At 45.0% G+C, this 17,500-nt stretch overlaps 1 protein-coding gene across 1 annotated transcript in view; it reads right to left on the bottom strand.

Annotated features, from left to right (window-relative positions):
• The window catches only part of LOC138958050 (rap1 GTPase-GDP dissociation stimulator 1-like), a 90,545-nt gene that overhangs the window by 2,513 nt on the left and 70,532 nt on the right, over nucleotides 1-17,500 (bottom strand). The window contains exons 6-14 of the mRNA XM_070329101.1: nucleotides 15,193-15,321; nucleotides 12,570-12,695; nucleotides 11,052-11,228; nucleotides 10,595-10,726; nucleotides 10,005-10,148; nucleotides 9,545-9,670; nucleotides 9,036-9,125; nucleotides 8,672-8,848; nucleotides 7,254-7,382 (exon numbers count right to left, since the gene is read on the bottom strand). Coding sequence (XP_070185202.1) covers nucleotides 7,254-7,382; nucleotides 8,672-8,848; nucleotides 9,036-9,125; nucleotides 9,545-9,670; nucleotides 10,005-10,148; nucleotides 10,595-10,726; nucleotides 11,052-11,228; nucleotides 12,570-12,695; nucleotides 15,193-15,321 — 1,230 coding nt within the window. The remainder of the gene's footprint in view (nucleotides 1-7,253; nucleotides 7,383-8,671; nucleotides 8,849-9,035; nucleotides 9,126-9,544; nucleotides 9,671-10,004; nucleotides 10,149-10,594; nucleotides 10,727-11,051; nucleotides 11,229-12,569; nucleotides 12,696-15,192; nucleotides 15,322-17,500) is intronic.

Genomic DNA, 17,500 nt, shown 5'->3' with positions numbered 1-17,500 from the left:
ACACACACACTTTGCATCAACCACACACACACTCTTTTGCCTTAACAAGACACACACACTTTGCATCAACCAGACACACACTCTTTTGCCTTAACAAGACACACACACTTTGCATCAACCAGACACACACACTTTTGCCTTAACAAGACACACACACTTTGCATCAACCAGACACACACTCTTTTGCCTTAACAAGACACACACACTTTGCATCAACCAGACACACACACTTTTGCCTTAACAAGACACACACACTTTGCATCAACCAGACACACACACTTTTGCCTTAACAAGACACACTCTTTGCATCAACCAGACACCACACACTTTGCATCAACCAGACACACACTCTTTTGCCTTAACAAGACACACACACTTTGCATCAACCAGACACACACTCTTTTGCCTTAACAAGACACACACACTTTGCATCAACCAGACACACACTCTTTTGCCTTAACAAGACACACACTCTTTGCATCAACCAGACACACACTCTTTTGCCTTAACAAGACACACATACTTTGCATCAACCAGACACACACACTTTTGCCTTAACAAGACACACACTTTGCATCAACCAGACACACACTCTTTTGCCTTAACAAGACACACACTTTTGCCTTAACAAGACACACACTCTTTTGCCTTAACAAGACACACACTCTTTTGCCTTAACAAGACACACACTCTTTTGCCTTAACAAGACACACACTCTTTTGCCTTAACAAGACACACACTCTTTTGCCTTAACAAGACACACACTCTTTTGCCTTAACAAGACACACACACTTTTGCCTTAACAAGACACACGCTTTGCATCAACCAGACACACACTCTTTTGCCTTAACAAGACACACACTCTTTTGCCTTAACAAGACACACACACTTTTGCCTTAACAAGACACACACTCTTTTGCCTTAACAAGACACATACTCTTTTGCCTTAACAAGACACACACTCTTTTGCCTTAACAAGACACACTCTTTGCATCAACCAGACACACACTCTTTTGCCTTAACAAGACACACACACTTTGCATCAACCAGACACACACACTTTTGCCTTAACAAGACACATACTCTTTGCATCAACCAGACACACACACTTTTGCCTTAACAAGACACACACACTTTGCATCAACCAGACACCACACTCTTTTGCCTTAACAAGACACACACACTTTGCATCAACCAGACACACACACTTTGCATCAACCAGACACACACACTTTGCATCAACCAGACACACACTCTTTTGCCTTAACAAGACACATACTTTGCATCAACCAGACACACACTCTTTTGCCTTAACAAGACACACACACTTTGCATCAACCAGACACACACTCTTTTGCCTTAACAAGACACACACACTTTGCATCAACCAGACACACACACTTTGCATCAACCAGACACACACTCTTTTGCCTTAACAAGACACACACACTTTGCATCAACCAGACACACACTCTTTGCATCAACCAGACACACACTCTTTTGCCTTAACAAGACACACATACTTTGCATCAACCAGACACACACTCTTTGCATCAACCAGACACACACTTTGCATCAACCAGACACACACTCTTTTGCCTTAACAAGACACACACACTTTGCATCAACCAGACACACACACTTTGCATCAACCAGACACACACTCTTTTGCCTTAACAAGACACACACACTTTGCATCAACCAGACACACACTCTTTTGCCTTAACAAGACACACACACTTTGCATCAACCAGACACACACTCTTTTGCCTTAACAAGACACACACTCTTTGCATCAACCAGACACACACTTTTGCCTTAACAAGACACACACACTTTGCATCAACCAGACACACACACTTTTGCCTTAACAAGACACACACACTTTGCATCAACCAGACACACACACTTTGCATCAACCAGACACACACACTTTGCATCAACCAGACACACACACTTTTGCCTTAACAAGACACACTCTTTGCATCAACCAGACACACACACTTTGCATCAACCAGACACACACACTTTGCATCAACCAGACACACACTCTTTTGCCTTAACAAGACACACTCTTTGCATCAACCAGACACACACACTTTTGCCTTAACAAGACACACACACTTTTGCCTTAACAAGACACACACACTTTGCATCAACCAGACACACACACTTTGCATCAACCAGACACACACACTTTTGCCTTACACATACTCTTTCAAAAAACGCTCGTTGACACATTACCCCATCCCCAACCCAAGCATCTTAATTATTTGATTGTTATACTGTATCTTGATCAACATAACAAACGCTGATTTCATCTCAGAGGAAAATCTTAAAAAATGATCAAGTATGACTGTGCTTTATCAGAAATGAGGCAACATATAAACAGAGAAACAATTCAGGATTGCACAGCTCACTTTCTCTAGGAGAAGAAGTATCTCTTTGAGCAATTCTACATCTCCACTTTAACAACAATGGTCTGAATGAAATATGTAGAGTAATATAGCACTGTATGTACAGTGTGACACAAACTTAAATCGCAGCAGTCTACAGAACATGGTGTAATATTTCTCACAGTCACAGAAAAGTACAGCAGGCAAGTACTCACACACACAGCCACTAACATACAACAGACAAGCACACACACACACACACATACGCTAATTAACATTCAACAGGCAAGCACACACACACACACACACACACACACACACACACACACACACATGCACGCATGCACACACGCATGCACGCACAAACACACACACACACACACAGAGGCACGTATGCATGCACAAACACACACACACATCTACTAACATATAACAGGTTTCCATGCAGCTCATTTTACAATACATGTACTCAGTCTAGCAACAGTATGTTGGGAGGAGGAATATGAAATTCAAACTAACAGCAACTCCTGTACTTGGAAACACAACACTGCTGTGAAGACACTGACAAATACTGGGGGCACTGCACCAACACTTCTAAAAGTCAACGCAAAATACACACACAAAACAAAAGCAAGAATGCTTGCTTTCAGTTGACAGATCTTTGCTACAAACATGGGTTGCATGTACAATCTTGGCATTATGAGCTTCGAAACCAAAGTTGACCAGCTCTTCTCTGGGTGTGAACAACCAAGGAAAGAACCAACAGACTGCATTCCAAAACTCACAGGCAAAAACTGAAACACTTTGAATCTACCAAGCAAAGCTGAACCAGTATTCCGGGATCAAACTGAACTGCAGCAAGCCACAAAATCAAGGTAAGGGAGGCAACTAGAAGCAGACAACAAGGATGACCAAATAATGAAAGGGAAGCAACCATGGAGCAGCTAGAAGCAGACAACAAGGATGACCAAATAATGAAAGGGAAGCAGCTAGAAGCAGACAACAAGGAGGACCAAATAATGAAAGGGAAGCAGCCATGGAGCAGCTAGAAGCAGACAACAAGGAGGACCAAATAATGAAAGGGAAGCAACCATGGAGCTAGTAGCAGACAACAAGGAGGACCAAATAATGAAAGGGAAGCAACCATGGAGCAGCTAGAAGCAGACAACAAGGAGGACCAAATAATGAAAGGGAAGCAGCCATGGAGCAGCTAGAAGCAGACAACAAGGAGGACCAAATAATGAAAGGGAAGCAACCATGGAGCAGCTAGAAGCAGACAACAAGGAGGACCAAATAATGAAAGGGAAGCAGCCATGGAGCAGCTAGTAGCAGACAACAAGGAGGACCAAATAATGAAAGGGAAGCAGCTAGAAGCAGACAACAAGGAGGACCAAATAATGAAAGGGAAGCAACCATGGAGCAGCTAGAAGCAGACAACAAGGAGGACCAAATAATGAAAGGGAAGCAGCTAGAAGCAGACAACAAGGAGGACCAAATAATGAAAGGGAAGCAACCATGGAGCTAGTAGCAAACAACAAGGAGGACCAAATAATGAAAGGGAAGCAACCATGGAGCAGCTAGAAGCAGACAACAAGGAGGACCAAATAATGAAAGGGAAGCAACCATGGAGCAGCTAGAAGCAGACAACAAGGAGGACCAAATAATGAAAGGGAAGCAGCCATGGAGCAGCTAGTAGCAGACAACAAGGAGGACCAAATAATGAAAGGGAAGCAACCATGGAGCAGCTAGTAGCAGACAACAAGGAGGACCAAATAATGAAAGGGAAGCAACCATGGAGCTAGTAGCAAACAACAAGGAGGACCAAATAATGAAAGGGAAGCAGCCATGGAGCAGCTAGTAGCAGACAACAAGGAGGACCAAATAATGAAAGGGAAGCAACCATGGAGCAGCTAGTAGCAGACAACAAGGAGGACCAAATAATGAAAGGGAAGCAACCATGGAGCTAGTAGCAAACAACAAGGAGGACCAAATAATGAAAGGGAAGCAACCATGGAGCAGCTAGAAGCAGACAACAAGGAGGACCAAATAATGAAAGGGAAGCAGCCATGGAGCTAGTAGCAGACAACAAGGAGGACCAAATAATGAAAGGGAAGCAACCATGGAGCAGCTAGAAGCAGACAACAAGGATGACCAAATAATGAAAGGGAAGCAACCATGGAGCAGCTAGAAGCAGACAACAAGGATGACCAAATAATGAAAGGGAAGCAGCTAGAAGCAGACAACAAGGAGGACCAAATAATGAAAGGGAAGCAACCATGGAGCTAGTAGCAAACAACAAGGAGGACCAAATAATGAAAGGGAAGCAACCATGGAGCAGCTAGAAGCAGACAACAAGGAGGACCAAATAATGAAAGGGAAGCAGCCATGGAGCTAGTAGCAGACAACAAGGAGGACCAAATAATGAAAGGGAAGCAACCATGGAGCAGCTAGAAGCAGACAACAAGGAGGACCAAATAATGAAAGGGAAGCAACCATGGAGCAGCTAGAAGCAGACAACAAGGAGGACCAAATAATGAAAGGGAAGCAGCCATGGAGCAGCTAGAAGCAGACAACAAGGAGGACCAAATAATGAAAGGGAAGCAGCCATGGAGCAGCTAGAAGCAGACAACAAGGATGACCAAATAATGAAAGGGAAGCAACCATGGAGCAGCTAGAAGCAGACAACAAGGATGACCAAATAATGAAAGGGAAGCAGCCATGGAGCAGCTAGAAGCAGACAACAAGGAGGACCAAATAATGAAAGGGAAGCAGCCATGGAGCAGCTAGAAGCAGACAACAGCGAGGGGGAAGGGGGAAGGGGGGAGGGGGAGGGGGGAAGTAAGGGCGGCCACCTACTGAGCGTGTCGGGCATGAGACCGGCGCAGGCGAGCAGACTGCAGGGGAGGGAGGGAGGGGTGGTGGGGGAGGCTGCAATGCAACACAGCAAAACAATCACGTCAGATTCTCTCCCTTGGACATCGCTACTTTGCACTACAATCTAAACAATGGGGTGACCAAAGCTTTCCCCCACTTCTGTTTACCTGTTTACCTGGGCTACTACAGAACCTCTCCCTCCTTTCCCATCTGACCCCCTCCCACCCCCACCCCCCCCCCCCCCCCCCCCGACCCCTCTGTCTTCATTTACATTCTGGTCGCTAAAAGATTCACACCTGGATGTCAAAGGTTAACGCTGTAAGCTGCTATTCAACAACTGACATTTCTCTACAATGTTTGAGGCGGCATGACCTTTTTTCTTTTATCATATAAAAAATCAGATTCTCTGTTATCATGTTAGCACATTACACATTGAAAACCACCCTCAAGCCAACAAGACGGAGAATCAATTTGCACTGACAGCATGGTGCAGGCAACAGGTCTTGCCGTTCAGAGAAAACATTCTGATCTGACACAGTGTTACACACTGTCACAAGCACTCAGATTTATGTCTCAAATTGAAGCAAGTTGCACGGAACAGCCTGTGGAAACACCAACATCCAGTCTGCAGTGGTACCCCATGAAGGAGGAATGAAAAGAAAGGTGAGACGATCACTGAGATGTTGCGTGAGGGAGGAGCAGCGTTAGGATTAAATGCAGCCAAGCGTAGAGAGTGGACGGACTAGGTGGTGCTAGGGAGTGAGGTTGCCTAGCAACTGGCCAGTAACCACGGGGATGTCTGCTACACTACACACTGCTGTGCTAGCAACATCACTCGGCAAGAGAAACATTTACATCTACACTGGAAACAGACTCCGGTCTTATTCACAAAATGTTTAAAGTTATTTGATTCACATTCTGTCACATAATGTCTGGACTGTGATCACATGGGCAGGGTTCCTGCAGGGCAGAGCTGATACAATTCAATGAGTTTTCAAGGACATTTCCAGGACCAAATAAATGCTTTTCAAGGACATGATTTTCCCCAAATTAATGCAAGATATAAAAATGCCACTGCGGTTCTCCGCGTCTGCAAACTATTAGTCATTCCGTAGTTGTTTCCCTTGCCAACTTCCGGGAAGGGAAGCAATTACAGGTGACTAGTAATAGTTAGTTCGTCTGCTTTTGTTTTCACTCGATCTTTAATTCTCCCAAAATGTGTGTACTGTATTTGACGAAAAAAAAGGGGGTTGCATTTTTTTTTTAAATAAGACAAGCTGCTGACGAAATGTATAGGCAACAATTTGGAAAAATCAAGTACTTTTCAATGACTATTTAACAAAACTCTATTTTCAAGCACTTTTCAAGGCCTGGAAAAGGTTTTCCAATTTTCAAGGAGTTTTCCAGGGTTCAAGGACTCTGTACGAACCCTGCATGTGGCTAGCCTTTCTATTGTTACTATCAGCCAACAACTCTCAATACCCCTAGTCAGTCATTGAAACAGAAAAGAAACAAGAGAACAGCTGTTAGGCCAAAGTCGCTGTGTGTGTGTGTGTGTGTGAGCGTGTGTGTGTGTGTGTGTGTGTGTGTGTGTGTGTGTGTGTGTGTGTGTGGTGTGCGTGTGTGTGTGTGTGCTTGTGCATGTGTGTGTGCTTGTGCATGCATGTGCTGGTGTGTGTGTGAGTGTGTGTGTGTGTGTGTGTGTGTGTGTGCTGGTGTGTGCGTGTGTGTGTGTGTGTGTGTGTGTGTGTGTGTGTATGTGCATACGTGCGTGCTTGTGTGTGTGTTGAAAGCATGACTGCAAATGAGCGTTGGAGAGATGACTACCTACATTTACACAGTAAAGAGAAGCCCTTCTTGCCAAATCTACAAGGTAGCCTGATTGTGTTTGGATACACAAAGTTAGCATTGAGCATGATGACACTAGTGTCAACTCCACAAGCTTTCAGTGCATCAGAGAGGGGGTGGGGAGGGGGTTGCTACCTGCGGTGGCGAGCGAGCGTACGAGTGTCAGTGTGTTACACAGCAGTTCGGGCTGAGCGTCGCCTTTCTTCAGAATTGTCAGCACCATGTCTGTCAGACCCGCCTCCTTCAGTGACACGGCCGCCTCTCCTGCACAACACAACTCTCTTATCTTTTGCCGCAAAAACAAAAACAAGTCGCGTAAGGCGAAATTACTACATTTAGTCAAGCTGTGGAACTCACAGAATGAAATTGAACGTAGTCCGCCGCTAGTGCAAAAGGCAGTGAAAGTGACGAGCCTGTTTGGCGCGGTAGCGGTTGCGCTGTGCTTCATAGCACGCTTTACTGTACCTCTCTTCGTTTTAACTTTCTGAGCGTGTTTTTTAATCCAAACATATCATATCTATATGTTTTTGGAAGCAGGAACCGACAAGGAATAAGACGAAAGTGGTTTTAAATTGGTTTTGAAAATTTAATTTTTATCATAATTTTTAATTTTCAGAGCTTGTTTTTAATCCAAATATAACATATTTATATGTTTTTGGAATCAGAAAATGATGAAGAATAAGATGAACGTAAATTTGGATCGTTTTATAAAAAAAATGTTTTTTTACAATTTTCAGATTTTTAATGACCAAAGTCATTAATTAATTTTTAAGCCACCAAGCTGAAATGCAATACCGAAGTCCGGCCTTCGTCGAAGATTGCTTGGCCAAAATTTCAATCAATTTGATTGAAAAATGAGGGTGTGACAGTGCCGCCTCAACTTTTACAAAAAGCCGGATATGACGTCATCAAAGACATTTATCGAAAAAATGAAAAAAACATCCGGGGATATCATACCCAGGAACTCTCATGTCAAATTTCATAAAGATCGGTCCAGTAGTTTACTCTGAATTGCTCTACACACACACACGCACACACACAAACATACACCATGACCCTCGTCTCGATTCCCCCCTGTATGTTAAAACATTTAGTCAAAACTTGACTAAATGTAACAAGAGTTTTATTATTCCATTATTACTTCTGCTTCTCCTGTGCAACACAGTTTTCTGATAGGTTTTTGCCGCAAAAAAACACCCACCAACTTGTTGCCTGTCTTTTGTACATTTATACCCCCTGTTCATGTCACAATGCCACAGATTAGAGGCCAACAGATAACAAACATGGTTAAAATAAAATACTCAGTGGTCCCCCCCTTTAGCCAACACAATTATCTGAAAACAATCACACCTCAGAAGGGGGTCAATTTTAAAACAAAAGCTAAATTGATAGAGGTTATGAACAGAACTTCTGTGGAAGCAGGTTTTTTGTGGGGTTTTTTTTTGGGGGGGGGGGGGGGAGGGGGGAGGGCGGAGGGGAGAACTTTAATTAAAACTGAGAGTCTTAAAAAGGGTGTTCCACTGTATATCCAACAGGAGCCTTGACATACTCACCTAGCACAGTGGCGGCCACCAGATTGAGCGCTACCAACGCCTCGTTCTGCATCACCAGGTGTTCTGAGGTCCCCATGGAAACCAGGTGCTGCATGCCCTCTGCCCGCACCACGTTGCGCATCACTTGGGATGTGCGGCTGTTCTTGATCAGCCACGACATGCAGCGAGTCGCCTCCCCTGCAACAACATGGGCACAAGTCAATGTAGGTCTTTATGCATGCACGCAGAAAAGGGAGAGTCAAACCTACACAATTTTACCGTGACTAGATGAAGCATTTCCTATACTGTTCTCTTTAATCATGCAATAAAACTCGTTTTTGAACCATCAAGCAGTGTCTTGCCTTGTGGACACAGGCTGACTGACCTTTGACCCCAGCGTGTTCCTCCACAGCGCACCAGTCCACCAGACAGTTGAGAAAGTCTTTGTCCTGACCCAGCGTGGTGGCTGCACTCTCTGTTAACATCATCATTGTCATCATCGTCATTGAAATGTTGTCATCATCAACATTGTCATCAACATCGTTATCATCATTGTCATCATCATTATCTTCACCATTGTTCTCATCCTCGCCTTTGCTGTCATTGTAGTTGTCATCATCATTAATGTCGTCATTATTTTCATTTTCGTAATCATCATCATCATTATCAAAATCCTCCTCCTCATATTGAATCTGCTGTCATATATTCAAATGATTCTTTTTTTTACCTGTGGTGAGCAAAGTAGTAGTTGAACAGATCCTGCACTTTAACATTTTTATTCAGATGTATCCTTTTCAAACCAGTCAGAAAAAAACACCGCATCCAAACATAAAATGTGAAGACAACTAATAGTGCGTAAGATGTGATGGAGCCAGTGTGTACTGCACTGCATACCTTGACCGTCTATCAGCATGCGTAGCACTCCCAGGAGTTTGAAGGTCACGGCCATGACCTCTGTGTGCTTCAGTTCAAGGACAGCTGCCATGACCCCCAGTTCTAGTAGCCTCCCCTTGTTGCTGGCTGAAAAGAGAAGCATGTGTGATCTATCCAGGAGACAATCCACCCCACTAAGAAACAGTCACAAGAAACTACTGGCACTCTTCCCCTGTTTCCTCTGTCAAGCAGCAATGAAAACATGAAGTGTACATTGACACCTCCCATTTAGACCCCCCATTTTAAGACCCCCTCCCTTTTAAGACCCTGTTTTTGCAGACTTTCTGTTTAAAACCTCTGTAAATCTACCCTCATTTTAACCTCCTTTTTAAGACTGGATTTTCCCCAAGTTCCTTTGTAGTTATCTACATGTAACAAGCACAGCAACAGCTGAGCACATGGAAACACACTTGTGACCTACTTGGTATGGCCAGGTTACGTAGTGAGGAGAGCACAGCGTGCTGCAGGGTGAAATTGACGTCCTTGCCCTCCACCAGCGTGACCTTGAGAAGTGTCAGCAGACTCTCCACGATGCCACTGTCCACCAGCTGTCGGCAGTGAGCGTCTGCAGCAAGGGAGACAATCTCATTCACCATCACATAATACTTCTGAGTCAAACCAGCAACACAGTCATCAGCACACTTTTTGTAACAGACACTCACTGCTGAAAACACAAAACTGATATTAAACAAAAAGTATGAAGTGACTTGTCTGCCTCTCATTTCTCTTCCTAAAAATGAGTTGAATAAAAACAGAATCATTGCAGAGAGCATCACATAAGAAGGGACATAACCATATAATAATCAAGCCTGACACAAAAAGCAGTTATTTCCCTTAATCCTGTTGCATTTCAGCAGTGGTAGCAATTTCACTTCATTTACCTTCCTTTCAAAGGCAAAAAAAGCAAGTTGGCAAGTGGTATGGAGCCAGGATGATGTGCACTGTTTTACAGGCGATACAAATGATGTTAAACCCCGCAGCCACGACTGTAGGAAGAAGAGAGCAACGTACCGCTGCGAGCAAAGTTTCCCACGGACAGCGCGGCCAGCACTTTGAGACTATCCACCTCACTGGTCATCCACTGGACACACTGCTTGAACACGGCCCCCTCTCCCCCACCGTACAGCGTCTCCATACTGCCCTCTGTCCAAACAAAAATTTTATAATATGATATCTCTCTCTTTCACACACACACACACTCGCACACACACACACACAAACACCCCCCCCCCCCACACACACCCCCACGCACGCACAGGCATGCACACACGCACGCACACAAAGGGAAAAGGTTGTCTAATACTGCCTTCACTTTGACTACTGCGCTGTATTGATCGGTATCGCCTTGTTTATGGCTAAATCACTGTCATGAAACCTAGTGACACTTTTTTTTCATATAGCACACCACCAGTAATCACTTTAACTCCCATAACTAGTCATATCTATCAATACAAGGGAGTGCACCCACCTCCCACCAGCAAGGACAGGAGGAGGTCGGAGGCGGTCTTGATGCACTCCTCAGCGTCCTGTGTCCCGTGACCGTCACTTCCCTCGCTCTCCTTGGCCAGCAGGTCTGTGTTGTGCTGGATGATCCGCAGCAGGTGGTCCGGTAACTCGCTCTCTGCTAGCTGCCCCTTCATCGCATCTGAAACACAACCACTATCACTGTATCCCATGACCAATATAATCAATCCCATGAAAAAGCGGTATTCTTGTGACCATCACTCTTCTTGCTGTTTCTACTTTGCAGGCCTGTGTTGTGCTGGATGATATGCAGCAGGTGGTCGGGTATCTCACAGTCTGCTGGAGAGCTCTTCTTTTCATCCGGAAAACAGACACTGTACCATACACACTTACATGATAGTGATCCAAGCAGTGAGTGACAACAGTGTGAGACCGTTTTTTACGAGAAGTACTTCAGACATTTATTTTAGCATATGGATAACCATGCCTGGCAGTGCTGATCTCTCTACCCGCTTCCTCACCCCGATCCCTCAGACCTGTCAGAAATGTGGTATTCAGTCACAAGATGTCCGCCCATCTCCCAGTGACAGCATCCACCACATGCTGATAAGTAACTCTAGTACTGTAGTTCCTCCGAAATCGGCGTATGCTGCCTGAATGGCGGGGTAAAAACGGTCATACACGTAAAAATCCACTCGTGCTAAAAACATGAGTGAACGTGGGAGTCTAAGCCCATGAACGAAGAAGAAGAAGAACTCTAGTAGTAGTAGTAGTAAAATTAATATTAAAAGTCCTACGGTTTTTAGCCATTAAGGACTTGAGTGTTTGTCCGCTTTTAAAAAGAAAGGAAAAAAAAAAAGAAAAGAAAAAAGAAAAAAAAGAGGAGGGCAGGGGGTGAGGTTGAGATGATGCTCTGTGGAATTCGTTAAAATGAAAAGTAGTTAAGATGTTTCTTAGTAAGAATTATAAGTCTGTATTCTATATCTTGAATAACGGGTTTGTAAAATGATTTTTTATTCAAAACAAGTTAAAAGGTGGAACCTTTCAGGATCACAAATAAAAGCAAATAGATGAGCAAGTAAGAGGAACACGAACAATAAATCGCAAAACTTTTTTTAAAATAAAAAGGATTAAGATGTAAGCCACGAAGGCCGTGGTAATAAAAAAAATATGTACAGTTTGGCGACTAGTGAGCCTAGGGTGAGGATACGTTATCTAGAGGGTAGTCGCTAGAATCAGGAGGGATGGCGGGAGCCACTCGACCTCAAACTGAGACACACTGATGTGATAATCCGGGCTTAGAGTTATACCCACAGCCCCATGTCCGAGTCCTTAATAAGTAACTCTCAGCTGTAAGTAATCTCAAGTAGCCTAGCATTATATCTCATCTTTGGGGAGAGACAGATAGGAGAGAGAAATGCGAGGCCCTTGATAGTCAACCTGTCAAATATGAATAGAAACAAAGATCTCACTGTGACCTGCTCTTCAAAGCTGATAAAATAGTTAATAATACACAACTCACCCATCTCAGATATGATGTTGAGTTCTTCCAACACCGGTATGAGAGGAGAGCTGGTGTTTTCCCGAGACACCACCCACACCAGCGTTTTGACCACCACGTTGATCCACTTGTCTGACTTAGCCACATCTGTAACACACAGACAATTATTGTATTATTATTATTATTATTGTAACACACAGACAACACAGAGAATATCCATGTAGACTTGGGAATGGTTTATCACATCTCAGTCAGTCACAAGTTGTCCACTTCTCAATTCACAGGTCTGTTATGCTTAACTGTACTTCACTACCGTCCAGAAGCACAGAGCTCTGACAACTCTTTTTGACAGAAATGGGATCAGATATAGCGACACTGCATAGTGTACACATAGGAGTCAGTTTGTTGCTACGGTTGCTGGTTTTGACTGGTCAACCACATGTTTTTGTTTGTCTCGCTGCTACCGAATATAACTAAAGCGGGGCCCAACTCTTCCACAATGCTTGAAAATCGTGACAAGAGTTATTTCCAGAAACCGTCCATTGGTGCATGCATATGTATGCTTGTATGTGCATGCACCCATATGCGTGTGACGGTGTGTGTGTGCAAGCTTATTTGTATGTCGGTGTATGCATGCCCATCTCTCTGTCAGATTCATACACACACACACACACACACACACACACACACACACACACACACACACACACACACACACACACACACACACACACACTCACACACACGCACGCACGCACGGATGCACGCACGCACACACTCGTGCACGTGCACGTACACACACACACACACACACACACACACACACACACACACACACACACACACACACACACACATGTGGCTCACAAGTATTTTGTCATTTTATATCGTCTTCAGTTCCAGCAAGGAATGTGCCTGGGGGAAAAGAGGCGTGAAGCCAGGAGAGGCCAAAGTTCATTGCAACACAGTACCTGTGATGGGATGTGACAGAGGCTCCCCCCTACAGGTAACACGCCAACCTCCCTGTCTCTATTTTGGTGCCCCGTTAATGAGACGGGAGAAAAAATTAAAACTAATTACTCCCACAACACCTGTGACTCACCTGAAAATTATCCTGAGCAGGTGAGGGGAACAGGGGTGGAGGGCTGGGGATGGGGGTACTGCATAGAGCAGAGCTGGATTTTGTCCCTCACACAGACACACTAATACATCATACACATTCACTCAAATATACATGCAAACTGATGCGCTCATAAATGTGCTCAGTTTGTATCCTGGTCAAATTCCTGTTTTCTTGCGCTGTGTGTGTGTGTGTGTGTGTGTGTGTGTGTGTGTGTGTGTGTGTGTGTGTGTGTGTGTGTGTTTGTACGCTTACGTGCGTGCGTGTGTAGGTGGATGCGTCAAGGTAGGAATGTATGTATGTGGGGGCGTCAGGCAGCGGGAGTTTGTACATTCCAGACATCACAAAAAACTTCTTTCTCAATGACTCTAATCCAATCTGCTTCCCATCTGCTCTGCCCCCGACCCCCCCCCCCCCCCACCCGCCCTCTTCATTGTTGACAACCTTTTACCCCTACCCCAGGGCCTTTGAACCCCTCTCTTGGCCACAGCTGTATGGGGTCAGTACCAAGGGAGACGGGGAAGTGGGGGTGGGGGTGGGGGTATCTGGGGAGGGGGGTAAGATGACTAAGACAAAGACTTACTGCTCACTGAGAATGAAGGAAACCACAAGACATCGTCCAATCTTGCTTGGTCTACCCTTGCCTTCAAACAAGACATCGTCCAATCTTGCTTGGTCTACCCTTGCCTTCAAACAAGACATCGTCCAATCTTGCTTGGTCTACCCTTGCCTTCAAACAAGACATCGTCCAATCTTGATTGGTCTACCCTTGCCTTCAAACAAGACATCGTCCAATCTTGCTTGGTCTACCCTTGCCTTCAAACAAGACATCGTCCAATCTTGCTTGGTCTACCCTTGCCTTCAAACAAGACATCGTCCAATCTTGATTGGTCTACCCTTGCCTTCAAACAAGACATCGTCCAATCTTGCTTGGTCTACCCTTGCCTTCAAACAAGACATCGTCCAATCTTGCTTGGTCTACCCTTGCCTTCAAACAACGCACAACACTTTTTCTTCTCTGATGTTTATCTGTGAGATGAGGTAGAGAAATACTAACAACAAGACGGGACGAAAGAAAAGAGCAAGCGGTGATCATCACACACACACACACACACACATACACTGTGGTGGGTAGGAGGACGGAGGAGGAAGAGAGAGGCCAAATATTATGTTAAAAAGACCCACGTTAGCAAGTGAATGGAGAACAGTGGCATCATCTGCAGAGGAACATCTGAGCCTGACATGACACACATGCTTGAAAACTTACAGACACGTGCAAGTATATTATGCATGTGCCCATGTTCAAGACAATGCATGTGCACCCAGACAGACACTGAGACAGACAGACAGACAGTCAGTCAGATAAGTCGCAGACACACACACACACACACACACACACACACACACACACACACACACACACACACAGGCCATCTTACTCAGGCATGGTTGTCTAACACACACACAAACAAACAAACAAACAAACAAACAAACAAACACACACACACACACACACACACTGACCACTGTCCGTGATGCGGAGGAAGGCAGCGATAGCCATGTGGTACAGGTCCTCCTGGTCCGGGTTGTCTCTCAGGACAGAGTCCAGTACGGTCAGTGCTCCGGACTCTACCGCCTTGTCCGCTAGCCAATCTGAAACCAGACAGACACACTGAATGACACACAGATAACACCACAATTATGACGTCAGACTGTCCCTCAGGACAGAGTCCAGTACGGTCAGTGCTCCGGACTCTAGCATAGTAGTGTGTCCAGTATAGTCAGCACCTTTCATATTATGATGGACACATGTAGGTCCTCTCCCAGGACTGTGTCGAGTGTCCAAGTGATGTGTCAAATAATGGAAGATGGCACTGTAGAAATGTCTTGATTGCACTATACAGAGAGGGATCTCCTGTCATTTTCATTTCCTGTTCCGCACGTGAGACACGACTTTTAAGGGAGTGCACACGTTCTGACGCACCTCGTGTTTCTTTGTCGTCAGCAACGTTAAAAGAAAACACTTATTTATTCTTATTCTTTCTGACGGGTGGAAAAGACTAATGCAGATGGGATGTTTTTATGTTTTTATTTCACAGAGTGAAAGAGAGAGAGAGAGAGAGAGAGAGAGAGAGAGAGAGAGAGAGAGAGAGAGAGAGAGAGAGAGAGAGAGAGAGAGAGAGAGAGAGAGAGAGAGAGAGAGAGAGGGTAGAAGTATCGGACAGGTGAGGGGGTGAGGAGGAATGCCAGGTGAGATTCCTCCCTGACACTCTGTCCTACTGGGGCGTAACATTTTCCATCTCCCCTTCGGCCATCTCCACTCATTCCGTACCGGATACACTGCTTATAGGGCCCAGTGTTTGAGGCAGAGTTAGGATATTGATGCTACACAAGCACATACAGCTGATCTCGATCACAACGTCGACGCAACTCAATACCATCTGTATTTAATATCTGCGCTGCAAGACCAAAGAAAAGAATCAAGTCACGAGAAGGAACTTGTTTTCTCTCTGTTTTTCTCTCCAACAACTGCTTCAGGAAACAAGCCAGACCCAGTCATGAACTCTTGTTTCCTATTTCTGACGGTTGAATAAGATTTAGACATGGACTACTTTATTGTATTGAATAAGGAATTCGTAAGTTAAGAACGATGGGATAAATTTTAGACAAAGACTACTTTATTGTATCGAATAAAAAATATATAACCATAACAACAACTGGAAAGGGCATACAACCACTCTGCACTACGCAGAAAGCTCACCGTCAAAGCGATTTGACCGAGTGAAAACAACTTGTGCACTTATCTCTCTCTTAAAGCAGGATAAAGTTAGTCTTGCTCGCTCAGAACATCAGAACACATCCGAGAGACACGCAAAGTGGCCTTACATCGAACCAGGCTGGCCGCCAGCCGTCCCATCATTGAAGACACCGGTCACATCACTGACTGTAAAGCGCTGTGACAAACGCAGCGTCTTCTCAACAGACGAGACATTTAGCACGTGCAGACGCTCGTATTGCTGTCGTGACTGTCGGCACTACGCCAGGCTTTGACAGACGGTGGAGAAACCTAGCAAAGTTCATCGGTCGGCGGTGGTGGTCGGTCCGTGGCGTCAAAATCGGTCACACTAAAAGAACCAATGGTCGGCACAGGACTATTAACGATTTTAGCACAGTCCGGCACAGTTTTTGTCATCAGGATTTCATGGCTAGTTTTAGTACTTCCGCTAATGCCTGTCCTTAACTGGGCCAAGTCGACTACGCGAAGTATACTTCGCGGAGTAGGCCGCACGAAGCTTTAGTACTGAGTTTTCGGTAAAAAGACTTCGCGAAGTTGATTTGGGCCTGAATGCAGGACCGCCTGTACTGTGGGGTTGGGTGGAGTGTACAAGGGACTTTACTGTGGGGTTGGGTGGAGTGTACAAGGGACTTTACTGTGGGGTTGAGTGGAGTGTACGTGGGACTTTACTGTGGGGTTGAGTGGAGTGTACGTGGGACTTTACTGTGGGGTTGGGTGGAGTGTAGAAGGGACTTTACTGTGGGGTTGGGTGGAGTGTACAAGGGACTTTACTGTGGGGTTGGGTGGAGTGTACAAGGGACTTTACTGTGGGGTTGGGTGGAGTGTACATGGGACTTTACTGTGGGGTTGAGTGGAGTGTACAAGGGACTTTACTGTGGGGTTGGGTGGAGTGTACAAGGGACTTTACTGTGGGGTTGGGTGGAGTGTACAAGGGACTTTACTGTGGGGTTGGGTGGAGTGTACAAGGGACTTTACTGTGGGGTTGGGTGGAGTGTACAAGGGACTTTACTGTGGGGTTGGGTGGAGTGTACAAGG

Source organism: Littorina saxatilis, linkage group LG2, assembly GCF_037325665.1.
Source record: "Littorina saxatilis isolate snail1 linkage group LG2, US_GU_Lsax_2.0, whole genome shotgun sequence".
NCBI classification, from domain to species: domain Eukaryota; kingdom Metazoa; phylum Mollusca; class Gastropoda; order Littorinimorpha; family Littorinidae; genus Littorina; species Littorina saxatilis.
Note: the sequence above shows the minus strand (reverse complement) of the source record. Positions and strands in the feature narration are given on the sequence as shown.